The sequence below is a fragment of the Apiospora marii genome, assembly GCF_038362585.1.
Source record: "Apiospora marii strain CBS 49790 chromosome Unknown utg000005l_segment0_segment0, whole genome shotgun sequence".
Lineage (NCBI taxonomy): Eukaryota > Fungi > Ascomycota > Sordariomycetes > Amphisphaeriales > Apiosporaceae > Apiospora > Apiospora marii.
The window spans coordinates 1,285,536-1,310,202 of NW_027117377.1; the positions used below are offsets into that span (position 1 = coordinate 1,285,536).

The following is a 24,667-nucleotide window of genomic DNA, read 5'->3' on the forward strand; positions in this document are numbered from 1 at the left end:
ACTGATTTAGGTACCTACAAGACATATGCCCATGGTGTATAGGTACGGAGTAGATTAAAAAATCAATTGTTGAAGTCAAGGCATGCAGCATTCCTGGATCCGCAGGATGAGTCGATTGAGCTGTAGCGCACATTATTAAAGGTGATGGGGTAAGACCACTTTCGATGGCTTAATTGACCGACATAAGGGTGGCATGACATGCGCCAGCGACTTACAACGCTGGCAGGGTAAAGCTTTGATGGCGACGATACTTAATACGAGTTGTGCATTCTTATCATGTATACTGTTATCAGATGTTAGGGGGAGACAAGCAGCAATCCGGCGCTTCGCGCCTCTGTTCAACCAGTGAATCGCATGTACTTGCGAGGAGTACAGTACGGGCCTGTACGCCAACACCTGCCCCCCCCCCCTTTCCCTGTCGATATTGAACCCTTGCCAGCTATCCCTCGTCGACTTCATCACCCTTTTGTCCCCAAGCCCACGTGCATTATCTTTCTATCTTCCGCCTTGACGCCGGAATCCCTTCCTCCTGTCGATCACCCTGTTCTTGCCGCTTTGCGGCCGGCTGCTCTGGCCCTGCCAATGACAGTATCTTGGCAGCTGCCCCTCCTCGACGCCAACCCCCATCTGTGTTGTACAGCCGGGAAAGCCACCTACAGTTTCCAGCTACGCTAGATATCTAAGTTATGGCATCGTCACCAAATTCGTCATTCTAGTATCTAGAACTTCTACATCTACTTACCTACGGCATACAGCGGCAATTGTCCGAAGCCTTTCGCAGCGTCCGTGGCACGACTCTCATAATACTCACAGAACAAGATATCCATCCGGTTACCTACATGCAATTGCGTACCCACGTGGATGGAAGCATGGTAGACAAACGGGGTAACAGTGGCGTATTGAAGGAGTTCGGTAACAATTAGTGTAGAAATAGTTGACTCCGTCCCTTGAAACTGACATAGTCATAGGAGCGAAGAGGCTAGCCACAATACGCCACGTTGTGGTCACAGCAAGTATGTTTTACTTTTGATTTCCGCGTTGTTAAAGAGACTCTGCCGATCTCATCATCAATTTAGATCTTTTGATACCCATCCACTGATTTGCCTTAGACGGAAGAATAGATGATGAACCCTCTAGCACTAAACAGTGTTGGTAGTGGCGATAGTATGTTGGCACTACGACTTACGGACCAAGGATACCGAGTCCTGTGTACATCAGATACCAACCTAGCCTTTATTTGAGCATGACCACAACTGTTAAATCATCTACGAAAGACTGAAATTATTCTTGAGATTACGTCTGATAATTCGCGTGTGGCTGTGTTACTTGGGCAGACGATGTCAACCTGCCCAGACTCCAAGACATCTTTACTCATACTAGACGAGGAGGCACATATTAGCCCTGTTCTAACGTCGCTTATGCACGAGCCCGATAACGGTTTCAAGGAGGTATTGTTGGTAAACTGCTGGAAAGCAGAAGTTGCCCATCGACGACTTTTGGCAAACAAGAATGGATGACAACTGTCATGACGGAGTTCGATCTGTGTACCGACGCCGCCCCACATAACACCAGCACAGGAATCGCAACCATGAAATCAAATGGCCAAACCAACAGCCAAAAAGCGAAAGCAAGAAAGTTGCTCCGGTAGCATGAGTTCGACTCTGAGTCAATGGAAGCCTCACTCTCTGTTCGTTGATCAACTTTAGCTAATGACCACCCGGTTTGCAGCCAATGGACGGGCAAGAGATCCAGGCATCTCCTTCAGCCTCACCCATACCGGGCATATGGTAGTGTTTGACAATATCCTACCACATAATACTTGATTTCCCCATCCTGGCGCTTTTGTTGGAAGAATCTGATTTGCGACATCATGCTATTCCATTTCTCGCATTATTGCTCCACGCCAAGTGGGAAGCTGGCTTCGTTGTTCAATGCATCACCTCTTTGGCAGTTCACGTTAGCTAACGCGGTTCGCCACTCCTGCCATTCCCACGGATCTCAGCTATCTACTTGAATAAACGCGTATTACTGCTATTGCCCACTACTTTTTGAGTATACATCGACGATTATCCCATCGCCAGCTAGCTCTTACGCCGCGGCGGCTACTCAAGAAAGGACGATGTTTCTTCCTAGGCTCACTCTTCGCAACCGCTTCGACAAAACCCTCAACGGCCATACAGACCACCACCACGCCCACAGAAAGAAACGCTGCGCGAAGAAGAAGTGCAAGGAGCGATCCGAGTGGAGTTACGTACGAGGATCTTCTGCGAACCTCGATGTGTCGCCGTATTGCGCTGCGCATGCTTGCCCGTGGCGGGAGGCTAACGGCATTTCCTGTCGCCATTCGAAGAAGAGCAACAAGCTATATTGCAAGTATCGTAAGCGCTTTGCCACATGTATTTGGTTGAAGTGCGCATACTGAAAAGTAATAGACCTCGTCTGTCAGGCTGCGCCGTATGGAACCCAATGTTCGGCGGATCGGAGCAACCCCCTGAACAGGGATGCCAAGTTTTGCGAACTTCGTGAGTATTCGTCACCTGTGTTCGTCATCATATTTTGGAAGACAGAAGCTGAGAGGAGTCCATAGATGGCTGTAGCTGGGCGGCTTGCAACAATGAGATCTTGCCTCCCCAAGGCCGGAAGACATTCACATACTGCAAGGATCACACTTGCCAACAGCCCGACTGTGCCGAAGCCCGCATCGGAGCCACAGGCACCCGGCAGAGCGCATACTGCACCACACACACCTGTAAGGACGCCAACTGCATGGCTAACGTGTCAGCCGCCCCCGAGGTCGGCGACACCAAGGGCCAGCACATGTACTGCCCGGTGCACCGCCCCTGCCGGCACGCTGACTGCAGCAGCATGGTGCACCGGGTCAGCAACGCCGAGTACCGGAAGCACTGCAGCAACCACTACTGCGAGTTCGGCCACAACTGCGACGAGCCGCGGGCCGCGGGTATCAAGGTCTGCGGCAGCCACCGCTGCCGGCGCAGCGGCTGCGCCAAGATGCTGCTGAACGCCGTCGGCCGCTACTGCGAGGATCACGAGTGCAAGGAGACGGCGACGCCGTGCCTGGAGGAGCGGGTCGACCGCAGCGAGTGGTGCACTAGGCACATCTGCCGGGACTATTACGATAATTGCAAGAACCAGGGGGATCCGAATAAGATGGGGTTCTGTATCGATCATGTGCGGTGCGAGAGGAAAGGGTGCGACAACAAGATACTGATTGACAGGGGAGTGCGCCGTCAGCTCTGCGAAGACCGTAGGTTTATGATACCTTGGACTTGAAACCTATGGTCGTAAAATCAGCTCTACTAACCCGCACCAAACACTTCAGATCACTACGGTATTTGCGAATACACTGGATGCCTCAAACCGCGAGCCCGGGACAACGGCCACAGGTACCACTGCGCCGACCACGCCTGCCTCGCCCAGACGGACTGCGGGTACGCGCGCATCGGCACCTTCAACTACTGCACGCGGCACAAGTGCAGTGAGCCCGACTGCGGTACGCTCCGGGCCCATGCCTCGACGCTCTCGTCGGCGATGCTGGCGCAGCTCCGCGCCGCGACCCTGGCTCCCGGTGGCTCCAACCTCATGGCCGCGACCCTCAACATGTACGACCCCTGGTGCGACACGCACCGGTGCCGCGACAAGAAGGGCTGCAGCGCCCAGGCCGTCTCCGCCGGGGGGTTCTGCGCCACCCACGTCTGCCGCGAGCCCGACTGCGCCAGCCGCGCCACGCAGGATAATGGGTATTGCGACCAGCACTGCTGTCGCGAGCGGGGCTGCTTGCGCGCGCCGGTCGATGCGCGGCACAACTATTGCGATCACCACTGGCATTCCAGCGACGACAGCGACGATGATGGCTCCGTCTGGTCCCACCACGACGGCGGCTCTTCTGGTTTCGGCGTGGACCCGGGCTATAGTGGCGGCGGGATGATGGCGACGCCCGGGTGGTCTGGCCCGTTTGGGTTTCCGCAGCCGAGGAGGAGGAGGATTAGGGGGGCGCGGTCGAGGTCGGGGCTCAGGACCAGGTCCACGACTACCCAGCAGAAGAAGAGGAGCCGGATGCGTCGGGGCAATGACGACCCCATCATGGGTATGAATTGGTAATGATCGCGAACGCCGGTTTGTCTTGGTTGGATTGTGTTAACTCTTATCGTGCCTGAAACATAGACTTCTTTTAAATACATTCGTCATTCATATATCTGCTGTGGGAGCGAGCGCTGACGATATCTGCGGTATCGCAATCTTCCGGACATATAAACATCAGGCTATTAATAGAGACGCTCCTAAGTTCGACCCAACATGATAATTGTATGCAAGCCAGAGTTCCATGCCTTCGGCCATGAATTGACAAGTGACGTCGTCAAAGTCTGATCAGCTCGTAGAACGATTGCTGCCGCTCTTCGCTCAAGAGCGTACTTTTGGCATAATGATAACACACTCATAGCAACCGATGATCTGCACAGCAGCTTCCAGAGCGACCGCGCACCCGTTTCTCCCACGACGCCCCCAGCTCTGTACGCACACCCAAGAGCTGCGCGACAACTGTACACTGCAGCCCAGCCTTTCAATATTACCCATACCCTTGTACGGACGATCCTCGTAACCCCTTTCGCGTCTTAGGTGTTTACCAAACACCGGGAATGATGGCGTACTTCCCCTTGATCTTGTCCTCGCCGAACTTCTCCATGTACCACTTCTTGCCCGAGACGGCGCGGGGCAGCATGGCAAAGACCTCGTTGACGAGGAAGCAGCGGGCGGGCGCGCAACCGAACCCGGCCGCGACCCAGAAGCCGAGCCACTCGATCCACTCGGAAAAGTAGTGCGGGTAGAGCATGTAGCGGAACAGGCCGCTGTTGGGCACCGAGTAGTGCTTCTCGATACTGCCGACGGGGCGGCCCTGCTCGCGTGCCAGCCGCTCCTGGCGCCGCTGCTCGGCGCGCCGGATCTCGCGCAGCTCCTCGTCGCAGAAGTAGTTGGACGTCAGGCCGATGTAGAAGATGACGAGGCCGACGGCGAACTGCAGCACCGACGAGCCGCCGACGCCGTTGAACTGGGTGTACGAGTTCCATTCGGCTTCGGTGGTGGGGCCGTAGGCGGCGAGCCAGCTGCCTAGGCAGGTTGCGTTGAAGAGTTGGAAGACGATGGCCATGGACCAGACGACGACGTGGATTGGCGACATGCTAGGCTGCAGGATGGGGAATAGGACCGCGCGGTAGATGTAGTGCAACACGAAGAGGCCCGCGAGGGTCTTGTTCTGCCACGGCAGGTCGTCGATGCCGTGCTGTGCCGGCAGCGTCTTCATGATGTAGAGGAGCGTCATGAAGCCGGGGACCTCCATCGTCATCCAGGCGATGCGGCCGGGGATGTTGAGCGGGCTCTGGACCGAGGTCTTGCCCATGCCGTACCACGAGACCATCCATTGGACCGAGTAGGCCTTTTTGTTGTCGTCACGTTAGCAATCATTGAAACCAATTGTATGTGAGGTCATCGCCGCTACTACGGGTACGCACCACGGGGAACCACTTCCAAATGCCCAGGATAAGCTCATAGTTCTCGCGGCTCGCGGGGAGCCAGTTCTCGACAATTGCCATTGCTGTATGGTGTCGATCTGTAAATGCCCGAGAGTGGAGGTTGAGTGAGGCAGGAAATACCGGGTCACGTCGGGTCGAATTTGGAAGGACTACGTGGGGTTATGGTTTACAGGCGGCAAATCGCGAAGACCAGGAACATACGGTAAAGGGAAAACAAACGGACAAGATCTCTTCCCCCAGGTAGTTTGATCAGATTCTGGGAGAATACAACACAAGACGGCAAAGACAAAGATGACAAGCAACCAAGTTTGACGTCAATGACGCTTGTGTTCTTTTGTATGTAGTACGTATTCCACCAGTTTTGGGCGATAAAACGTCTGCGGGACAGGCACAGACGAACAAAAACCATGACCCAGGCGGGCTCCGTTTCTGATGCTCCCTTGCATGCTTTTGCTCAAATCGGGGGAAAAGACCACCTGCAGGCCGAAGGGGGCCCAAGCTCTGCCCGGCGGCGGGAACTAAAGTTTGAATGGTTGAGACTGATATCATATCGTTGTTTCTGGGGCATCGTGTTCGCTATCGCAAGGAACCAATCTAGAAACATTCTTTAAAATGGGTTAATGGAGCAGATAAGCAGTGTATATTATACAAACACCAAATTTCCGCCAATGGATAGACAGCTCCGTTCTGACGCACGTAAGAGCTGCCATTCCAAGACATTGATCGAGTCTACGTCATGTCATGTTCGGAGGCAACCTTGACGCACAGATTCGTGGCTGAGGTACGCAAGCCACACCAGAGGCAACTCCACCGACTGTGCCAGGGTCATCGTGCCGGCCGAACCGTATGTCTACATCCTGCCCCCAACTTGACTGGACACAAGGTTGCTAATATTGGATTCTTAGAAACTGGAAGTAGGTACCTCTTATGCTGCTGCCTAGTTGGCTTAGGAAAGAGGGATACGCGGTCAGTCGCGAACCGACAATAACACGTATTGAATGGCAACTGTCCGTTAAGCTTTGTACCTGATGCAAACTGATACTGAAAGACGCACCGCTCTTACCATGTCGGACCACTTGAGTATTGTGCGGTCAGATGGCGAATACAATATGGAAAAACAAAACGAATACAACATGTAACAAAAGCATGGCCAAATTGTTGTAGACGGACCAGCCAGCGGTCAACGGAAACAGTCCGCCATGGTCGTGATTAGAAACGATTTGTTGTTACCACCAGATTCGCCCCGGATGCAGCTAGTATCACAAGCACCGCCACACGTCGTACCTGGCGCTTGAATGACTGGGCCGTCGCAGCGCGCTCGCGCTGTACCTCCCAACCACTCCAGTGCGGGACTGACTGGGAACTGGAGCTGCGAGCTTCAGCGGCGCCTACATTCGATGTAACTGACATGCGCACTTACTTACATACTAATCTCTCGCGCATACCTCTTGGCGGACAAACCACCTCGACCTTTCCCCTCTTCTACTGATTCTGACGGATCGTGAGACTCGCCCGGGCTCTTTACTCCGCATTAATTTATACATATTCTCGTTCAGAGCTTGAGCTTCCGGCCTATTTTGGGAGAGCCGATGACGCAAGCTTGAACCCGAAGGAACGCACACCCCGCGAATCAACTGCCCTGGACCAGCAGCAGCCTACGCAACTCCCTCACATGCCGCAGGGCTGACCGACTTGGGAAGCCTGAGCCTACTGCCCCCAGGCGATTTCGAGCGAAGGAATACTGGCCATGTAAACCGGGCCCGACGGTCATTTGGAAACGAAGCTTATACCACGTCTATTCGGTTGCGCTTTAACTCACCTCTCGACTGCAATTGAGGGCATCGTCAATAGGGTGGTACAGATCCAGCAACATCCCGCACCCGGCCACCTCGACCGGGGCCTATCTGACTTCAGTCCTGCCCGGCGGCCCTGGTTCGACCTGCGCGCACGAATACGAGCAACAAACAAGTTAATGAACACAATTCCACTAGGAGTGCAATTACATGTACTAAGTCTGCGCGTTTGGACTCACTGCAGTGATTGAATAGAGCCCTTTGGGTCTAGTCCTGAGGCACTCGCTATCTCCAAAACAACAAGCGCAGTTGGTCTCTGAATCGCCATTATGGTCACACAAAACGAAACCCCAGGGAATGCCCCGAACAACGACAGGCCCGCTCCATCCTTCAACATGCAAGGTGTGAGGCAGGAGCTCTGGTCCGCGACCGATTCCGACACCGACGGAGAGAACATTTGGGGCGACGCAAGACAAACGCAAGACACAACCTCTGCTGCCGCCCAGTCAGCGCCTCGTATTGTCCCCGACTCTTTACGGCCTGGTACTGCAACCCAGAACCCGTTTGGCAACGATGCTGGTAACCCATGGAACGAAGACGACGGGCAAGGGAGTGTTCCATCGCAGCCCGGGTCAAAAGGCGGACTAGAACACGTGCCTACAGTCTTGCGGCCAGGCGGCCGATCAGAGACAAATCCATTTAAGAGGAAGCCGCTGTCATCTACGAACACCGGACAGAGCGCGGCCAAATCGGCACCCACCGATGCGCCGCCCGCCCCTCCGACGAATGCCTTCTCTCAGTTGCAGCTCAACGAGTCGGAACAAGGCACAACAAATCCTTGGAAGCCGGCTGTTGAAGAACCTAAAACATCGCTCGCGCCGCCTCCTGTCAACTCCATACCTGACCAAGACAGCGGCAACAACGTGTGGGGCTCTGGTGCCCCTTCCAAACAGCCGTCCCCGAACACCCGAGCGCACTCTCCGGCTATTGTGTCATTACCGTCGGAAGGCGAGTCTTCGGCTTGGGATGACGATATAGTGGCCAAGCCCACGCTTGGGCATATGCCGCACAAGTCACTTGAAGAGCAGGAGTTTTCGCAAGATTCCCATGTCTGGGACGATCTTGCTCAGCTGGACAAGGGCAAGGCGCCCGCCCACGCGGGACCAAACCAACCAAGATCCGGCGATGATTGGAACTTGATAGATCATGACCCACAGCCAGTCAGTCTCTCTAGACAGAGCACCTGGGAGAACTTTGACGAGCCGGAGCCGGAGCCAGAGTCAGAGCCAAAGCGAGAGCCAGAGAACAAACAAGCAAGACCAGAACAACCAACACAAAAGCCACCAACACCTACAGTTGATGCCACTGAGGTGCCTGCGCCCGCCTTGCCGCCACGCACTTCCGAGGATATCCCACCGCCTCAACCGCCACGGACTCAGTCCCCCAGCGCACCAAACAAGAACGAAACATATCAGATCAAGAACATAAATTGGCATGATGTGTCCGCGGGCCAAAACCCAAGGAAATCCCCGATTCTCGTTCAGAACGCCAATGGCCCTTGTCCATTGGTCGCCCTCGTGAACGCCCTGACCTTGACAACTCCGGCCGATTTGACTAACACCGTTTTGGTGGAGACACTACGATCGCGAGAGCAAATCAGCTTGAATCTTTTATTGGAGGCGGTCTTCGATGAACTGATGTCTCCCAGGAGAACCAAGTCCGACGTAGCGCTGCCCGATGTGAGCGAGCTCTATGCCTTCCTGAAGGGTCTACAGACGGGCATGAACGTCAACCCGCGATACATTCCTACCCCTGAGCTGATCAATGCTCACAAACGGACGTCCCTTACCCATGTGCATCCGTCTGAACGGGGCGATCTCATCCCAGGGACCTTCGAGGATACCCGCGATATGAAGCTGTACGCCACATTTTCCATCCCTCTTATCCATGGCTGGCTTCCAGCCAAAGACGACCCCGTGTATGAAGCCTTTGATCGCCAGGCATCATCATACGACGACGTGCAAAGCCTGCTATTCCACGAAGAAGAACTCGAAGATAAGCTTAGCGCACCGTCGAGCGCAGGACTCACGGAACAAGAACAGCAGATGTACCAGGACATCATGAACATCAAAACCTTCCTGGCTACTTCGGCAACCCAGCTGACTCCGTGGGGGTTGGACGTGATAACGAAATCCGTACGACCAGGTACATTTTCGATTCTTTTCCGCAACGATCACTTCTCTACACTGTATCGACATCCGCAGACGTTACAGCTCCTGGTAAGCGACTTTCGGTGTTTGTTCCTTCCTGTTCTAGTGGTTATTCCACGTTAGTCCAGTGTCTCACGAGGGATGGAATGACTGCTTATTCCAGAAATTTCCACTATTCCCTCTGGGGACATCCTGTTCACTCCAAAAAGAGTAAATGCTGACACCGAGAGTCGATAGGTACTCGTGACAGATGCAGGCTATCATTCGCATGACGAAGTCGTCTGGGAATCACTTGTCGACGTCAATGGCGAGCGGGCCGAGTTCTTCTCCGGGGACTTTCGGCTCGTGGGCGGCCCCCAGCATCAGCAGCCGCATCAGGAAACTGCTCGGGCTTCGACCAGCGGTAGCCGAGGTCGCCGCAGCACGTCCGACGCGGACAACGTGCCGGTTTCTCCGACTATTGAGCAAGAAGATCGCGATCTGGCGTTAGCACTTCAGCTACAAGAGGAAGAAGATGAGAGGCATCGCAATGAGCAAGCAGCTCGGTTGCGCGAAAGACAGCTTTCGGAGCAGTTTATTGAGCAACAAGGCCGAGGCGGAAACGCCCGAACAGGGCCCCGGGGCAGAGGCGGTAACAGCGTGGCTTCCTCCCGTGGCGGGTCTACTAGCCAACTCAACATTCCGGTCCGGGCGAGTAGCAACAGCCTCAACAGCCCCGCTCGGAATGGTAGACCGGCGCAGCAGCAGCAGCCAATTAGACCGCTCGTCCCGCCAGCTAACAACCGGACTCATCGCCCTACCGATGGGGAGGATGATGATGCGCCGCCGAGCTACGAACAAGCCTCCAAGGCTACCCCGTATGTCCCACCGGCTGGCCACCCGAGTCACCCCGAGAGTAGCCCGGGTAGCTCCACTCGAGGACGTAGAGGCAATCTCACAGGGGGCCCGTCCAGAGTCAGCCTCGCCGGGAGCAATGCGGGCCGGGGCAGACCGCCGCCGGTGGCTGCACAGAGCGCCGATGATCGACACAAGGACTGCGCCGTCATGTAAAGCGGTGACACGACACCATGCATTTTTCATCTCTACATTAAGTTGCATTTTTCTACATAGTAATTGGGTAATCGGGACCGAGGGGAACACCAGCATTATGGGTGCCGGAAGCGGCTTGGGTTGATGGGGGCAGCGATTGCGCATGATGACAACTTCGCAGCAATGTTTAACGATCATCAGGGCCAACATGTGTTCATCCTGAACGGACACGTACATATCGCCCCTTACGAAGTCGGGGCCATGAAGGACTTCTTGATCCGCCATGGATTTCAGCGTTTCGCGTGGAGTTTGGGTCGGACAATTTTCATTATCAAGGGAGAGGGGGCCACCAGGGAAAGGATTACTTGGTATAAGACAAGACGGGGCCTGTAGATGGAACTGCATCGCGTATTTGAGTATTTATACGGGGCAACATTATCATTAGCAGCAGCAGCAGCAGCAGCATTGGCGGTAATAGAAATGGTCTTGGAAGAGTGTTCGTTGCTATCAATGGTTGAAATGCGTGGCGTGGGACTTCTTATACACCCTTAGAGAAACCAATCACTTCTCAACAGGAGGCGACCTGTTGTAACATTAAGTTAAGACACCTACTATGATGCTTCATTCCTTGACCTGTGTATTTATTTGCGCGAATTGGAGAATCGTGTATGATTGCTTGAATTCCTGACCTAAGACACACTCACAACTAGCCCGGCCGCCCTCCCTAGCGATGGCCGTGAGTAACACCGAGCCCATGCCAGTCGGCTTCTAGGAAAAGAGTATAAGGAGTCAACTGGCCCCTTTCATTCGTCTAGTTTTGTTACTGAAACCTCAAGTCCCCAAAATCAAGACTCACTGCCCACGAAAGAATACCCCATTTCGCAGTCTCCCACCACAATGCAGGTCTCCTACCTCCTCACCGGCCTCCTGGCCCAAATGAGCCTGTAAGTTCACGAACCCAAATATCCCCCAGAGCCAAAACGATATTCTCGCTCTCGTCCCTGACCCCACCGTCGCAGCACGCTCGCCAAACCCGCCATCACGCCCGCCGCCCAGCTGTCGGCCCGCGACTTCCTGCAGGGCCGTGAGATCGTCGGGACAGACCCGCGCGACCAGTACGACCAGTCGGGGCTGCCGGGGTACTGCACCGCCAACGTGCTGTGCTACCAGGGGTGCTTCCAGCAGATTGTGCCCAAGGGGCAGTGCAAGGGGTGTCCGGGGTGCGATCCCCTGTAGGGTGCTGGCCATGTTATGTGGAGGAATGGGCTGTGGAGGGGGTGAATGAAGGTGGAGTTGGGGGCTCGGGAACGCCAAGATGGTTGCTGGGTTTCTTGGGGTAGGGTAAGGGTTAGGATAAGGGGTAGGGGTAGGGTAGGATAAGGGGATTGATGATTATTTGGGGGATGGGGAGGTTGGATACCGGACAGCGGTGACAGATGATAATGAATGCGAAATATGGTCTTTGATGGAATGGTATTCATTAGGATTCGCTCTATGATGTGAAGTCACCTGTGCTTTTGAAATACCCCAGTTCCCAATTCATCTGGGTAACCAAGCTGGAATGGGCTCCCTCCCACCTACCTACCTCCCACCCATCCCCGTCACAGCTTCGCCCTAGCCCCGTCGTCCCCCTCATCCCCGACGTCGTCTTTCCCCAACTCCAACTCGGCAACAAGCGTCCCCTCCGCAATATCCTCCGCGTCCTCGGCCTCGGTGACCCAGCGCACCCTCCCCGCGCGCCCCGCCCGCACCTCGAGCTCCATCTTCATCTGCTGCACGACGCAGACGACGTGGCCCCGCTGGACCAGATCCCCCGCGTCGACCAGGACCTCGACCAGCTTCCCCGGGAACGGGGCAACGATGTGCGAGGGGTCGCGGGGGTCGCCGCGGCGGTGCTTGGCCTCGGCTAGGACGGAGCCGGCGGAGGCGGTGCTGCTGGCGGCTTCGAGGAGGAAGGTTTGGGGGCCCGTCGTGGTGGTGCTGGTGGTGTGGGGATGGGTGTATTCGACCTCAGCGCGTAGGAGGGTGGGGAATTCGTTGCGGAGGACGCGGGTGAGCTTGAGGTGGTGGATTTGGGGTTCTGAGGTCTGCTTGGAGTTGTCATTTTTGGGGGCCAGCTTCAGGGCCCACGCATCGCCTTTGCGCAGGAGGACGCTGGAACCGGCGCCCCCTGCCACCGCCGCCGCCGTCGAGTTGGAAGGGTCATCGCAAATGCCTATATCACTATCTGCCGAATCCAGCTCATCCGAGATCCTCTCCCCCGTTTCCAGGAGCCGCGGCAGCTCCCGCTCCAGCCACGAAGTGTCGCACGCCCCGTTCGCGAAGTCCGGGCTCGCGACGACGGCGCGCAGGATATCCAGGTTGGTCTTGACCCCCTCGACGCGGGTATCCTCCAGCGCCCGCCGGCACTTGGCCACCACGTCGTGCCAGGAGGCGCCCGTGACGATGATCTTGGCCAGCAGGCTGTCGAAGTCGGCGGCGATCACGGTGGGGTTCCCAGGGACAAGGTGAGTGTCGACGCGGATCCCGTTGCCGGTCGGCAAGGCGAAGCTGGGGATGCGGCCGATGCTGAGGGAGAAATCGTTGTGGACGTTCTCGGCTGTGAGACGTAGCTGTACCGATGATAGACGTGGGGGCTCGATTTGGTTTTCCGACGGCGCGACACCCGCCGGATGAAGAAGGGCGTCGTCCAGGGCGACGCCCTGCGCGATGTCGAGCTGGGCCTTGACCAGGTCCACGTGCGTAATACACTCCGTGACTGTGTGTTCGACCTGGAGACGCGGATTGACCTCGAGGAAGAAGAACTCGCGCGTGTCCGGGTTGGCCAGGAACTCGAACGTGCCCAATGACATGTACATAACAGCCTCGGCCATACGCACCGCGGCGTCGATGATGGCCGCCACGAATCGCCGGTCGCCGATAGTGCTCGGCGCCAGCTCGACCACCTTCTGGTACCGCCGCTGGATGCTGCACTCGCGCTCCCAGAGGTGCCTTACCCTCCCGGACCCGTCGCCGACAATTTGCACCTCGATATGCCGGAACCCGTCGACGGCGGCCCGCTCGACGAAGATCTGCCGCGAGGGGCTCTCGGCCATGGCGCGCGTCGCCGCGCTCTCGAGGTTTGCCTCGTTGCGGACTAAGCGGATGCCCTTCCCACCTCCGCCGTCGACGGCCTTCAGCATGATGGGGAACCCACCGGCCTGTCCCCGCGCGAACGCCAGCACATCCTCGACGCGGCCCGTCGGCTCGGCGCTCGCCGGCAAGGTCGGGACGCCGCACTGCCTCGCCAGCGCTTTGGCGGCCAGCTTGTCGCCCGTGCGCTCCAGGGTCGACCAGCCGGGGCCAATGACGCTGGCGCCGGCGTCGTGCCACATGCGGCGGCTGAACTCGGCGGATTCCGAGAGGAAGCCGTAGCCCGGGTGCACGGCGTCGATGCCATGTTGCCGGGTCAGATCCACGAGAAGGGGGATGTCCAGGTAGGCCTTGGGCGAGGGGATCTCGAGCAAGTGGCGGGCGTGGCGGGCGTGGCTCCTGTCGTTGGGGGTCACGAGGGCGAATGTTTCGATCTGGGCTTCGCGGGCGGACTGGAGGATGCGGGTGGCGATTTCGCCTCTGGGGATGTTTTAGCTCATTGACAGCATCTCGAGCAAGATGTCGTCGAGTAATGTTCTAAAGAGGCATACCTATTGGCGATGAGAAGCCGCTTTATGCTCCGCCGAGGTGGGTAATCAGGTAAACTCATAGTGCTTTTCGCGGCTGTTCTTATGCGCTGTCTAATGATGATCCCAATTGGTTTTTGCGACTTCTGTATTTTATCCGACTTAGGGGTAATGTTCTATGCAAATCTGCATGCTGCAATATCGTCGTCTACCACCAGGACGTTTAACAAAACAATGACCTTCTTCTGCCACGTCGCGGCATTATGATTCTACCTGCATTGGTCCTTTCCATCACATGAAGTACTCACTGGGTAAGCGCCCCATCCCGCGTTTTAGTGGCTTCAGAGCCGGGGCATGGCGGGGGAGAACCCACTACCCTGCAGCGTGTAAGTGCGGGGGATCTGCCTATTGGGGCCCTGCCGAGGTCTGCAAGCTTGCCCTACAACTGAGCTTGCCAGAGGGAGGTTGGGAGTCTTCACTATTCTCAGAAAAGCAACTTGAACGCAACATGAGTATGTAAACATTTGGTGTTGTGCCAGCCCTCTACACATCGAGCCTCAATGCGTAAGTGCAACTGACATTCGCCCGCCCTTTCATTCATTTCACTTGGCATGGCATGATGGGAGCCGACGAAAACAAGAAGCAGCAAGCAAGCGACCGGTTGGAACAGGTCGCTGGTCATTTGAACGGCAAAGGGAACCAGGAGGGTGAGCCATCACAAGCCCCAAAGCGGAAAGGGCGGAGGAGGGCCTCGATATCAGGGCCCCCAGCAGATTACTCGGATCGCCTCGGGCAGCTGGCGACCTTGCGCAAACTGGCCCGCACACCAGACACGGAACGCCGCGGCTACCGGCGCCAGAAGGAGGCCGGAAAGCTCTGGGTCTGGGAGCGGGTGGATGCGCTGCTGGACAAGGGCAGTCTACGAGAGGTTGGCAGCGTGACGGGCGAGGTAAAATGGGACAAGCGGAAGCCACTCGTAGCCGCCGATGGCGGCAGTGGGCAGCAGCGCGAGGAGGAGACGATCGAGGGCTTCACGCCCAGCAACAGCGTTCAGGGTTTCGGCGCCCTGAACGGGCGCAAGATCCTCTTCACGGCGGACGACTACAGCCTGCGCGCCGGCCACGCGGACGGCGCGCTGTGGGAGAAGACCGAGTACATCGAGAAGCTGGCGCTCTCGCTACGCATCCCCATCGTGAAGCTGGTGGACGGGTCGTCAGGCGGAGGGTCCGTCACGAGCATCCGGAAGAACGGGCTCTCCTACGTGCCGCCGCTGCCGGCGTTCCAGCACGTCGTGCAGCAGCTCAACTTGGGCATCCCGAACTTGGGTGCCGCACTAGGACCCTCGATCGGGCTGGGGGCCGCGCGTGTCACCGTGTGTCACTTTAGTGTTATGGCGGCCAATGTCGGCAGCCTCTTCAACGCGGGGCCCAAGGTGGTCGAGGGGGCCACATTCGAGGAGGGCCTGACGCTGAGCGAGCTCGGGGGACCAGACATGCACTGCCGCAACGGCACGATTGACAACCTCGCCACCGACGAGCACGACGCCTTCCAGCAGATCCGCACCGTCCTCAGCTACCTCCCCAACTCGGACTTCTCCGCGCCACCCGTAATCCAAACCGTCGACGACCCCCCGAACCGTCGCGAACCCGCGCTCCGGACCATCATCCCCCGCCGCAAAGAGCGCATGTACGACCCCCGGCGCCTCATCCACCTCGTCGTCGACCGCGCCTCCTTCTTCGAGATCGGCGCGCTCTGGGGCACCACCGCCCTCGTCGGCCTCGCCCGGCTGGCCGGTCGGCCCGTGGGCATCATCTCCAACAACTGCGAGAGCGCGACGGGCGGCGCGCTCGACGCCGCGGGCTCCCAGAAGCTGACGCGGCACCTCAAGCTCTGCGACGTCATGAACCTGCCCGTGCTGCAATTCGTCGACATCCCCGGCTACGGCGTGGGGACCGTCGCCGAGCGCGCGGCGACGATGCGGCACGGCGTCAATCTGGCGCTGGCGTACTACTCGACCACGATGCCCGTCTTCAGCGTGATTACGCGACGGGTGTACGGGGTCGCGGGCGGGGTCATGCTGGATTGTCGGGACCCGCGGATGCGGGTGGCGTGGCCTAGCGGGGATTGGGGGTCGTTGCCGCTCAAGGGCGGGATCGAGGTCGGGCATGCGCACGAGCTGCGCGAGGCCGAGAGGCGAGGTGGGCCGGCCAAGGCGGCCGAACTGTACAAGGAGCTGGAGGCGGAGTACGAGGGGCTAATGAACCCGGTCCGGACGGCGAATGCGTTTGGGGTCGAGGAGATTATTGATCCGGCGGATACGCGGGGGGTGGTCTGTGGATGGGTCGAGCATGTGTATGGGGAGGCGATGGAGGAGAGGGTGGCGCAGAGGAGGGCGGGGACGCTGAAGCCTTCGTTCGCGTGAGATGATGAGATGGATGATAGTATATTACTAGAGATGGAGCTATTGATGAGACTCCGTCCCCCACCCAAAATCCGAGTGAATTCAACTTCCCAACATCCGCCCCACGGTCTCGTTCAATGTGTCCGTTCCCCGCCGGATTCGGGCGCCCTCGTTCATGTCCTTCTCTGCGACACCGCCGGGCAAGAAGCTCCTCGTCATCTCTACGAACAGACTGGTCATCGGCTCCTTGAACGCCTGCCTGAAGAAGCCTTGTAGTTGGTCATCCTGAACCAACTTCACCTCGATCCTCTTCCCCGTCGCCTCCTCAAAAGCCCGCTGCACGTCCCGCGTCGAGTAACTCTCAGGTCCGTGGAGGTCGAAAATAAACGGATTCTCGTCCCCTGGCGCCGCCGACCCGGCCGCCAGCAGCTGCGCGGCGCAGACCCTGCCAATGTCCCTCACGGATACCATCGGGATCTTGTAGTCAGCAGGCGATATCACCGAGTAGAAGAATGGCGGCTCGGCCTTCACTGTCGCGAGCGCCATCGCCCAGTTCTCCATGAAGTACGCGCACCGCACGAAGACCACCTCGGGCGCTGCGCCCATGAGCGCCTGCTCGGCTTCGTGGTTCGTCTTGATCTCGCCCTGTAGCATGCTCGGTAGATAGTAGTCAGTCAGTAACGTTCCATTGCCTAGGTTGGGGATTCTCCCGAAACCTCGGTCAGGTCAGCATTTAGCAAGCTGACTGAGATCTCAGATCGAGATCGGGATTGAGATCGAGATCGGGTACTTAAATACCGTGCCATGTTCGAGCTGAGTTCCCACGCTAGAAATGTAGACAAGCCTCTTTACAGAGGCTTTTCGGGCGGTTATGGCATGTTTCACGTTGCCCGCCAGCTCGCGGGCCTTGGCGATAGGGTCTGCTTCTGCGTGGAGGGGCGGGGTAATGGTGGCCACGGCGTCAGCGTCTTGGGAATAGCAGTCGAGGGCGGGCCCGAGGAGTCTCTTGGCGTCAGCGACGTCACCTTCGACTGCCGTAAACCGCGGGTTGTTTGTGAACTCAGCCGGCGCCCTCCGCACGTCCCGGTAGACGCCCGTCACGGCGGGCTTGGAGGCGTCGGCCAGCAGGGTGCGGATGGTGGCTTGCCCAGTCTTGGGGGATGCGGGGACGACGACGATGCGCATTTCGAGAACTGCATGTGGGCTTCACCATTGCCTTACAGGAGGAGGCGGGTGTTTAATCAGGTTGGTCATCTCTCCCATCATCGACATTGAAAAAAGCCCATCACGCCCTCTATAAGCGAGAAGGGGCCACTGACATCATGCGCGACGGGATCTAGATGCTAGTTCCTCAGCAGATGCGCGTAAGACGGATGTCAAATCACTATGTATGCGGATTTTGCCATCGCAATTGGAATTCCATTTCCACCGATGGCGTTTATAGAGTTTTCCATTACGGATTTCCATGGAACAGAAACTGTCGATGGCGTTCCTGAAAGAGGCCTGCACTCTGTCCCGAACCTCCGGGTAGCCCCTCCCCAGAATACCCCGGACACCTTCTACCTACTTTACTGCCCCGCCAGAGAAAGCCTCCACCAACCTACACACAAAACAGACCAAACATATATCCGTCTTATCTCCAAACACCTCCGGGGTGATTGGCGAGAAGGAAGCCCTGGGTGGAGGCACTAAGCTCATTCCACGGCTCGGCCCATATTCTCCGCCTCTCTGGGGAAACCCTGGGGAAAGGATGGGAACCCCCTCGAGGCGCCACGCCACCCAGAAGCGACCCGGATTGACGCGACTTTAGACCGGTGAAGATGCGCGCCATGTGTCAAAGGGATGGGAAGGCGCCGATATTGACCCGTCTCCCGATTGGAGTAGTCGCCATGACATCTGTCAGGCATCTACGAGCGATCATCTTCGTCTGCGAGGTCGGTTGTCGTTGTTGTTGGGGACCCCACTGGTGTCGACTCACATGTCGGTGCCCCAGCAGAGAAGAGCCGCAGTAACCCGATTGCATCTAGGTCAAGCATGATGGTTGCACTGATTACCACATCTGGGGGCGTTGACCCCTCCCACCGACCTCACTCGCGCCGGACTCGGCTCCAAGGCGGCGCACCCGGTAGGTCGGTAGCATGTCCGTTGGGCAGGAAAAGCGACCTTGCCGCGTCGATGGGCATGTGGCAACTCGATCCCCAGGACTGCCCAACCCGATCCCCCTGAACGCCCCAAAACTATCATGCTTCCATTCTACATGCTTTAATACTGCTTTGGATCGATCGATCGATCGATGTTTCTCCTGTTCAACATTGAGATCGTGATCTCGAAATTTCACTAGCAGACCACCATGTATCCAGACGGGCAACACAGCGAAATGGACATCACCGAGGTCCACGCCGGAGCAAACGACTCTGAGCTCCATCCCAGCTCACCAGCCTCTCTAAGTGACACTACGCTATACGAAGCCCATCCTGGCGAACTGAGCCACCTGAACGGCGACCTTGTACGGATTTTGAAAAACAAGAAGACTGAGATACGATATCGGGAAGAAGCCGTCCCGGAGACCGAGAACCATGCCGCCGAGAAGGTCATTGTGTCATGGGAGGAAGGCGACGAGGAGAACCCGCACAACTGGACTCCTGTAAGCACCCACACTGCTTATCCCCCAACTATAACCAGCGTGCCGGGGCTTTGACTAACTGAAGATGTATGTGCGGCATAACAGACGAAGAGAAGATGGGTCCTCCTTACCACCATGGCCATCATAATCAATAGCACCCTGGGCAGCTCCCTGCCGAGCATGGCCATCCCCTATATGGCCCAGGAGTGGGGCGTCACAACCCAAAACCAAATGCCGTTGCCCATCGCCACGTTTCTGATGGGCTTCGTCCTCGGACCTTTGATGTGTATGTATACTTCAAACTTATCTGCGCCATGCAAAGAACCTGGAGATGAGAAAGACTAACGCAGTCGTTGCATCCAGGGGGCCCACTGAGCGAGCAATACGGCAGACGCATCGTGGTGGTTACCTCCTTCTCTATGTTCATCGTTTGGACCTTGGCCTGCGCGCTGGCACCGAACTGGCACGCATTTCTCGCCTTCCGGTTCCTGTGCGGCGCGTTTGCGAGCGCGCCCATTGCGGCCGTGTCGGGAATCCTGGCCGACGTCTACGCGGATCCCGTGGCTAGAGGCCGCGCGATGGCGTACTTCATGGCGGTATGTCCTGGAGACTCTCCTGTAACCAGCTTCGGGTTTATAAGTTTAGCGGTTTGCTGACATTCGGGATGCTAGACGACCGTGTTTGGACCCCTTTTCGCCCCCATCATCTCGGTAAGTCGCAGTCACCAGGTTCCAGTCCCTCGATAGGCCAAGACTGACCACGTGTTCATACAGGGCTTTTGCTCCACGTCCGTGGGCTGGCGTTGGACCTTCTGGATCGCCCTCATCTACGCCGGCCTGACCTTCGTCCCGGTCCTGCTGCTGCCCGAGACCTACGCGCCCGTGCTCCTGGCGCGCAAAGCCGCCGTCCTCCGCCGGCGGGACCCCGAGTCCCCCGTCTACGCCGCCTCCGAGCTCGAGCCCCGCGACCTGAAGCAGCTCGTGACCCAGGTCCTGACGCGGCCCATGCGCATGATCCTGACCGAGCTCATCGTCACGAGCGTCTGTCTGTACCTGGCCCTCGTCTACGCCATCTTCTACATGTCCTTCCAGGCCTACCCCCGCATCTTCCAGGGCCTGTACGGCCTGTCCCCCGGCGTCACTGGGCTCTGCTTCCTGCCCATCGGCGGCGGCTGCTGCTTGGGCTTGCCCATCTTCTTTGGGTATGACCACGTGCTCCGGCGCGCGCAGAGGCTGAACAAGGCCTGGGTGCGGCAGGAGGAGTACCGCCGCGTCCCGCTCGCGTGCCTGGGCGGGCCCCTGTTCGTCGTCTCGCTGCTCTGGCTCGGGTGGACGGCCCAGCCCGCCGCGGGGGTGCCGTTTGCGGTGCCGATGCTGGCGGGAATCCCGTTTGGAATGGGCTGGATGCTCGTCTTCATGGCTCTCATCAACTACCTGACGGATGCGTACGAGCTGTACGCCGCGAGCGCCAACGCGGCGGCGAGCGCGAGCCGGTCGCTGGTGGCGGTGGTGCTGCCGTTCGCGACGGCGCCCCCTTTTCGATCGACTGGGGATCGCGGGGGCTTGTAGTTTGTTGGCGGGGCTGAGCGCCCTGATGTGCGGGATCCCGTTTGTGTTTATTTGGAAGGGGGAGCGGATCCGGGCGGGGTCGCGGTTCTGTGCGGAGCTGAAGAGGAGGAAGGAGGAGATGGAGAGGAAGGCCGAAGAGGAGGCGAGGAGGTGGAGGACGAGGAGGAGTGGGAGTGGGAGTGGGAAGGTGGGCGGAGTTGCTGTGCCGGAGAAGGTGAAGGTGAAGGTGGTTGGGCGGGAGCATGTTTGAACGGCATTTTCCAGGCGCGATATACATTTTTCATGATTTGGAACTTCCTGCAGGCGTTCACAAGATTGGTAGCCAAACTATAGCGAGCGGATTGTTTTTAAAAATTGATCAAACAGATTGTCATTATTACTTATTTTCCCACGCCGATGTTTCCCGGCTCAATTCCTTCTGGTGATATGCTGATGGTGTGTTTTCCATACTCGCAGTGCTGGGATCCCATTCTCAGGCGTCCACGAAATTTCCAATACAGCATAACGTCTTGGCTCCAGCATAAGCATTGGCGAAACAAACTGTCGTTAGCATAAGTAGGTCCTTGACGCTTCCTGGACTAGATTCCTGCCGGCGGTATGCCAATGACCGGTTCTTCGTGCTCGCGGTGGTGTGAGCAATGAGGAAACACGGGGGTCGATTTTTCATGCCAGATGTGTATCCAGAATGCGTGGGACAAACATGACCGGATTCGGCAACATAATCCTAATTGTTGGTTTTGCGATAGCTCAGTTCCGAATCTCCGATCCGGATCGGTGTTTGTCCTCCCATCCCCAGGAGGCAAACAAAGGGGAAAGGGGGCAGGGGTGCCGACCAACACGACAAACCTCGTCCGATTTCTTTGACGTCGGGCATTTTAACTCTCGCGTAACTGCGATCTTGGAGGCGATGAATGTGATATGTTTGACAGAATGCTAGGAATGAGATCCAGAGTTGGATGGGTTAACGACACGTAACATTTCGGCAATCTTTGGGATCTTGGGTACTGATCTGTCTACCATCATTTGATATATCCGTATATATAGTGGACGAATGACCAGCACTATTAACACTCTGAAAGCATAGAACTATAAGTCAACACATCAGGATATCTAGTGAATCAAATTTTTGATAAACACGGAAACTATTCTCAACATGTCCGTCCAGCGAGCCAGCAAGAAGGCCGACCTGGGCAACCTAAGCCCTACCACTGATCTCACCCCAGCCCTTCGAGGCTCGGGAGAATCGGGCGAGTATATCGAGGTCGGGGTCCAGGATACCCAAGGCAAGAAGAAGACGCACCGCGTTCTCGACGCCAGCGGGGGTGCCGCCGTCGCCTGCTTTGGCAACGGCGGCCAGCAAGCAGAAGGCGACGATGTGGAGTTCACGCAGCTGTTCAAGCAGATAGAGAAGATGCACGGCCGAAGCGCGGCCTACAAGAACCCATATGGGAGAGTCATGCTGGCCACCTTCCGGCAAATCATCAATATTTCCTACAGCATGCACTATGCGTATACGACGCCGGTGCACTCGATGCTGACTGAGCGTCTGCGGGATAACGCAAACTCGGCAGTGACGAACTGGGAGAACGAGGAAGAGAAGATGTCAAATGTCATGATCTTGAACTCTGGTAGGTTTCATGAGCACGGTTCCCCACAGGAGTCAAGACTAATTCCATGCCGTAGGCTCCGAAGTCTGCGACGCCATGGTCAAGCTGGCATGGCAGTACCATAACGGGCAGACGACGAATGGTGCAGGCGGTCAGGCGGTAACCGTAGAAGCTGCCAACAAGAAGCAGGTGGTCATCACCAGAAACACCTCGTACCACGGAAACACGGTACAAGCCCTCTCGCTCAGCGAGTTCCCAACTCGCAAGGCCAACTTCCAAGGCCTCTTCAACGAGGGCAATCTCCGCAAGGTCGACCGCTACTACTCGTACCGAGACATGAAGGAAGGGGATTCTCGAGACGACTACGACGACGAGTTGGTCGCAGGGCTCGTGAAGACCATTGAAGACGTCAAGCAGGAGGGAAAAGGCGTGTCCGCTTTCGTCATCGAGACAGTTTCAGGAGCAGTGAGTCCATAGCCCGCATCTTGACCTATTCTCTATCCCTCTCTAACGGATTGGAAAGGCATTGGGATGCCAGATGCCCAGTGTCCGATACCTGCGAAAAGTGAAGAAGGTGTGCCGCAAGTACGACATCCTGCTCGTATACGACGAGATCATGTGCGGCCTGGGACGCATCGGTTACGCCAATGCATGGCACTACTTCGACCAAGAGTTCCAAAAGGAGAAAGACCAGGATGACCGCGTGAACCTTTCCAACAAGACGGAGATGCTTCTACCTCGCATCAAGAACCTGGCCCCGGACATGATGCTCATCGGCAAGGTCCTCGGGGCCGGCATCGAGCCGGCGTCGGGCGTCGTCTGCAATGGGAAGATAGTCAAGAAGCTTCAGTATGTCTTCCCTATCTGCCCAGATGATGGAAACATGGCTAAAGCGGGCTAACGCATGATGAAACACAGAGAGTCCAACCGAAAGCTCAAAGAGTTCTCCCACGGGCACACCTTCCAAGCCCACGGCGTCGTCTGCGCCGCCGCCCTGGAAGCCCAAACCATACTGCCCAGCCTCCTGGAAAACATCCGGGCGCGCGGCAAGCAGCTCGGTGAGGGACTGAAGCAGATCGCCAACAGGCACCCCAACATCGGCGACGTCCGCGGGCACGGCCTGTTCTGGGGCGTCGAGTTCGTCCGGGACAAGCGCGGAAAGAAACCCTTCCATCCCAGCAATGACGTCGCCACCAAGTTCGTGGCGGCGGCCCGGTTCCCTGACCCGGAGAACCCGGAGATAGACGGCATCGATGTCTACGCCGGACAGTGGACGGACATCCCGGACGCGAACAGATATACCCAGGGAGACCACGTCATCATTGCGCCGGCCTACCACGCGAGCGAAGAGCTGATCGATAGGATCTTGAAGTCATTTGAGGGCGCCGTACAGAGATACTTCCCGGGCGAAACTTAGATGAGCCCGTGAGGGGGTAGGGTGTCTAGATGGCGCAATAATCAACCGTCTGGATGAGAAAGCAGGCCATTTAGAGGAGATGTAGGCGAGAGGAGCCTCGCTTTGGGGTATTCAAAAGTGCCTTCAGATATGAGACGGTGTGGTTTTCGAATGGTCATAACAAGAGGACGCCTGAGTTCCCCACACTGTTTTGGATCTCGGTTTGGCTTTCCTTTTGCAGATGTTGTTTCCCCCTTTTCTGCCACAGTCGTTTCCGCATTTATTTACTCCTTTGCTTGTCTACGATCGTGTTGTCGTCTATCTACCAGGTTTTACAGTAGCATATAGTCGCTCGCTTAGTTAATTGAATAATAATGTTCACACATGGGATATGGCAAACAGATATTTGTTATCGAGTTGAACAACACGAATCGTAAATTTGTTCCTGTACGAAGTAACGGTCTTCGGTTTAAGCCCGAGCGCCAAACTTCAGCCAGTTTGCGGTTAGATGTAACCTACACCCCGTGCCAATGAGCACCCGGTATTTGAACAACAGAAGCTCCAGCAGGTGAGAACATCGTCATTATGCATCAACCCCATAAGAAGCGCTGCACAATTTAACGTGACTAATATCATACCGCAGATACCTGCCCACCAACAAGTTCGTTATCCTTTGAAAATTGCAATTGTTCAATTACAGGTAGACTTATGGCCAGCCATATGAGAGACCACTATGGGTTGAGATATACAAGATCAAAAAATATATACAATGAGTCCCGTGCGCGAGCGTTGAGGAGCGTGAAGAGGGGGATGGAATGGTGGACCAGGAAAACAC

General features: G+C 56.8%; 10 protein-coding genes across 10 annotated transcripts; 6 read left to right on the forward strand and 4 right to left on the reverse strand.

Moving 5' to 3' along the window:
• Nucleotides 1-2,119: 2,119 nt before the first annotated feature.
• PG985_008285 (uncharacterized protein) lies at nt 2,120-4,635 on the forward strand (the record flags this gene model as incomplete). The annotated part of the gene is made up of 5 exons (XM_066828053.1): nt 2,120-2,378; nt 2,433-2,522; nt 2,636-3,265; nt 3,341-4,105; nt 4,460-4,635. The coding sequence occupies 5 exons, from the start codon at nt 2,120-2,122 to the stop codon at nt 4,633-4,635; spliced, it is 1,920 nt and encodes a 639-aa protein (XP_066682965.1).
• Nucleotides 4,636-4,639: 4 nt separating this feature from the next.
• Nucleotides 4,640-5,606, reverse strand: PG985_008286 (3-oxo-5-alpha-steroid 4-dehydrogenase; the record flags this gene model as incomplete). Its single annotated transcript, XM_066828054.1, has 2 exons — nt 4,640-5,449; nt 5,526-5,606. 2 exons carry the CDS (start codon nt 5,604-5,606, stop codon nt 4,640-4,642), a joined length of 891 nt encoding a protein of 296 aa, XP_066682966.1.
• Nucleotides 5,607-7,734: 2,128 nt separating this feature from the next.
• Nucleotides 7,735-10,599, forward strand: PG985_008287 (uncharacterized protein; the record flags this gene model as incomplete). Its single annotated transcript, XM_066828055.1, has 2 exons — nt 7,735-9,618; nt 9,787-10,599. 2 exons carry the CDS (start codon nt 7,735-7,737, stop codon nt 10,597-10,599), a joined length of 2,697 nt encoding a protein of 898 aa, XP_066682967.1.
• An 876-nt stretch (nt 10,600-11,475) lies between these two features.
• On the forward strand, nt 11,476-11,814 carry PG985_008288 (uncharacterized protein; the record flags this gene model as incomplete). Its single annotated transcript, XM_066828056.1, has 2 exons — nt 11,476-11,522; nt 11,598-11,814. 2 exons carry the CDS (start codon nt 11,476-11,478, stop codon nt 11,812-11,814), a joined length of 264 nt encoding a protein of 87 aa, XP_066682968.1.
• Nucleotides 11,815-12,179: 365 nt separating this feature from the next.
• PG985_008289 (uncharacterized protein) lies at nt 12,180-14,320 on the reverse strand (the record flags this gene model as incomplete). The annotated part of the gene is made up of 2 exons (XM_066828057.1): nt 12,180-14,190; nt 14,262-14,320. 2 exons carry the CDS (start codon nt 14,318-14,320, stop codon nt 12,180-12,182), a joined length of 2,070 nt encoding a protein of 689 aa, XP_066682969.1.
• Nucleotides 14,321-14,856: 536 nt separating this feature from the next.
• Nucleotides 14,857-16,659, forward strand: PG985_008290 (uncharacterized protein; the record flags this gene model as incomplete). Its single annotated transcript, XM_066828058.1, has 1 exon — nt 14,857-16,659. The coding sequence occupies one exon, from the start codon at nt 14,857-14,859 to the stop codon at nt 16,657-16,659; it is 1,803 nt and encodes a 600-aa protein (XP_066682970.1).
• An 81-nt stretch (nt 16,660-16,740) lies between these two features.
• Nucleotides 16,741-17,292, reverse strand: PG985_008291 (NAD(P)-binding protein; the record flags this gene model as incomplete). Its single annotated transcript, XM_066828059.1, has 1 exon — nt 16,741-17,292. One exon carries the CDS (start codon nt 17,290-17,292, stop codon nt 16,741-16,743), a length of 552 nt encoding a protein of 183 aa, XP_066682971.1.
• Nucleotides 17,293-17,391: 99 nt separating this feature from the next.
• Nucleotides 17,392-17,823, reverse strand: PG985_008292 (uncharacterized protein; the record flags this gene model as incomplete). Its single annotated transcript, XM_066828060.1, has 1 exon — nt 17,392-17,823. The coding sequence occupies one exon, from the start codon at nt 17,821-17,823 to the stop codon at nt 17,392-17,394; it is 432 nt and encodes a 143-aa protein (XP_066682972.1).
• Nucleotides 17,824-18,988: 1,165 nt separating this feature from the next.
• PG985_008293 (Citrinin biosynthesis cluster MFS transporter mrr1) lies at nt 18,989-20,829 on the forward strand (the record flags this gene model as incomplete). The annotated part of the gene is made up of 5 exons (XM_066828061.1): nt 18,989-19,282; nt 19,367-19,547; nt 19,625-19,857; nt 19,933-19,971; nt 20,035-20,829. 5 exons carry the CDS (start codon nt 18,989-18,991, stop codon nt 20,827-20,829), a joined length of 1,542 nt encoding a protein of 513 aa, XP_066682973.1.
• Nucleotides 20,830-21,982: 1,153 nt separating this feature from the next.
• PG985_008294 (uncharacterized protein) lies at nt 21,983-23,853 on the forward strand (the record flags this gene model as incomplete). The annotated part of the gene is made up of 4 exons (XM_066828062.1): nt 21,983-22,457; nt 22,513-22,901; nt 22,960-23,285; nt 23,355-23,853. The coding sequence occupies 4 exons, from the start codon at nt 21,983-21,985 to the stop codon at nt 23,851-23,853; spliced, it is 1,689 nt and encodes a 562-aa protein (XP_066682974.1).
• Nucleotides 23,854-24,667: the final 814 nt, after the last annotated feature.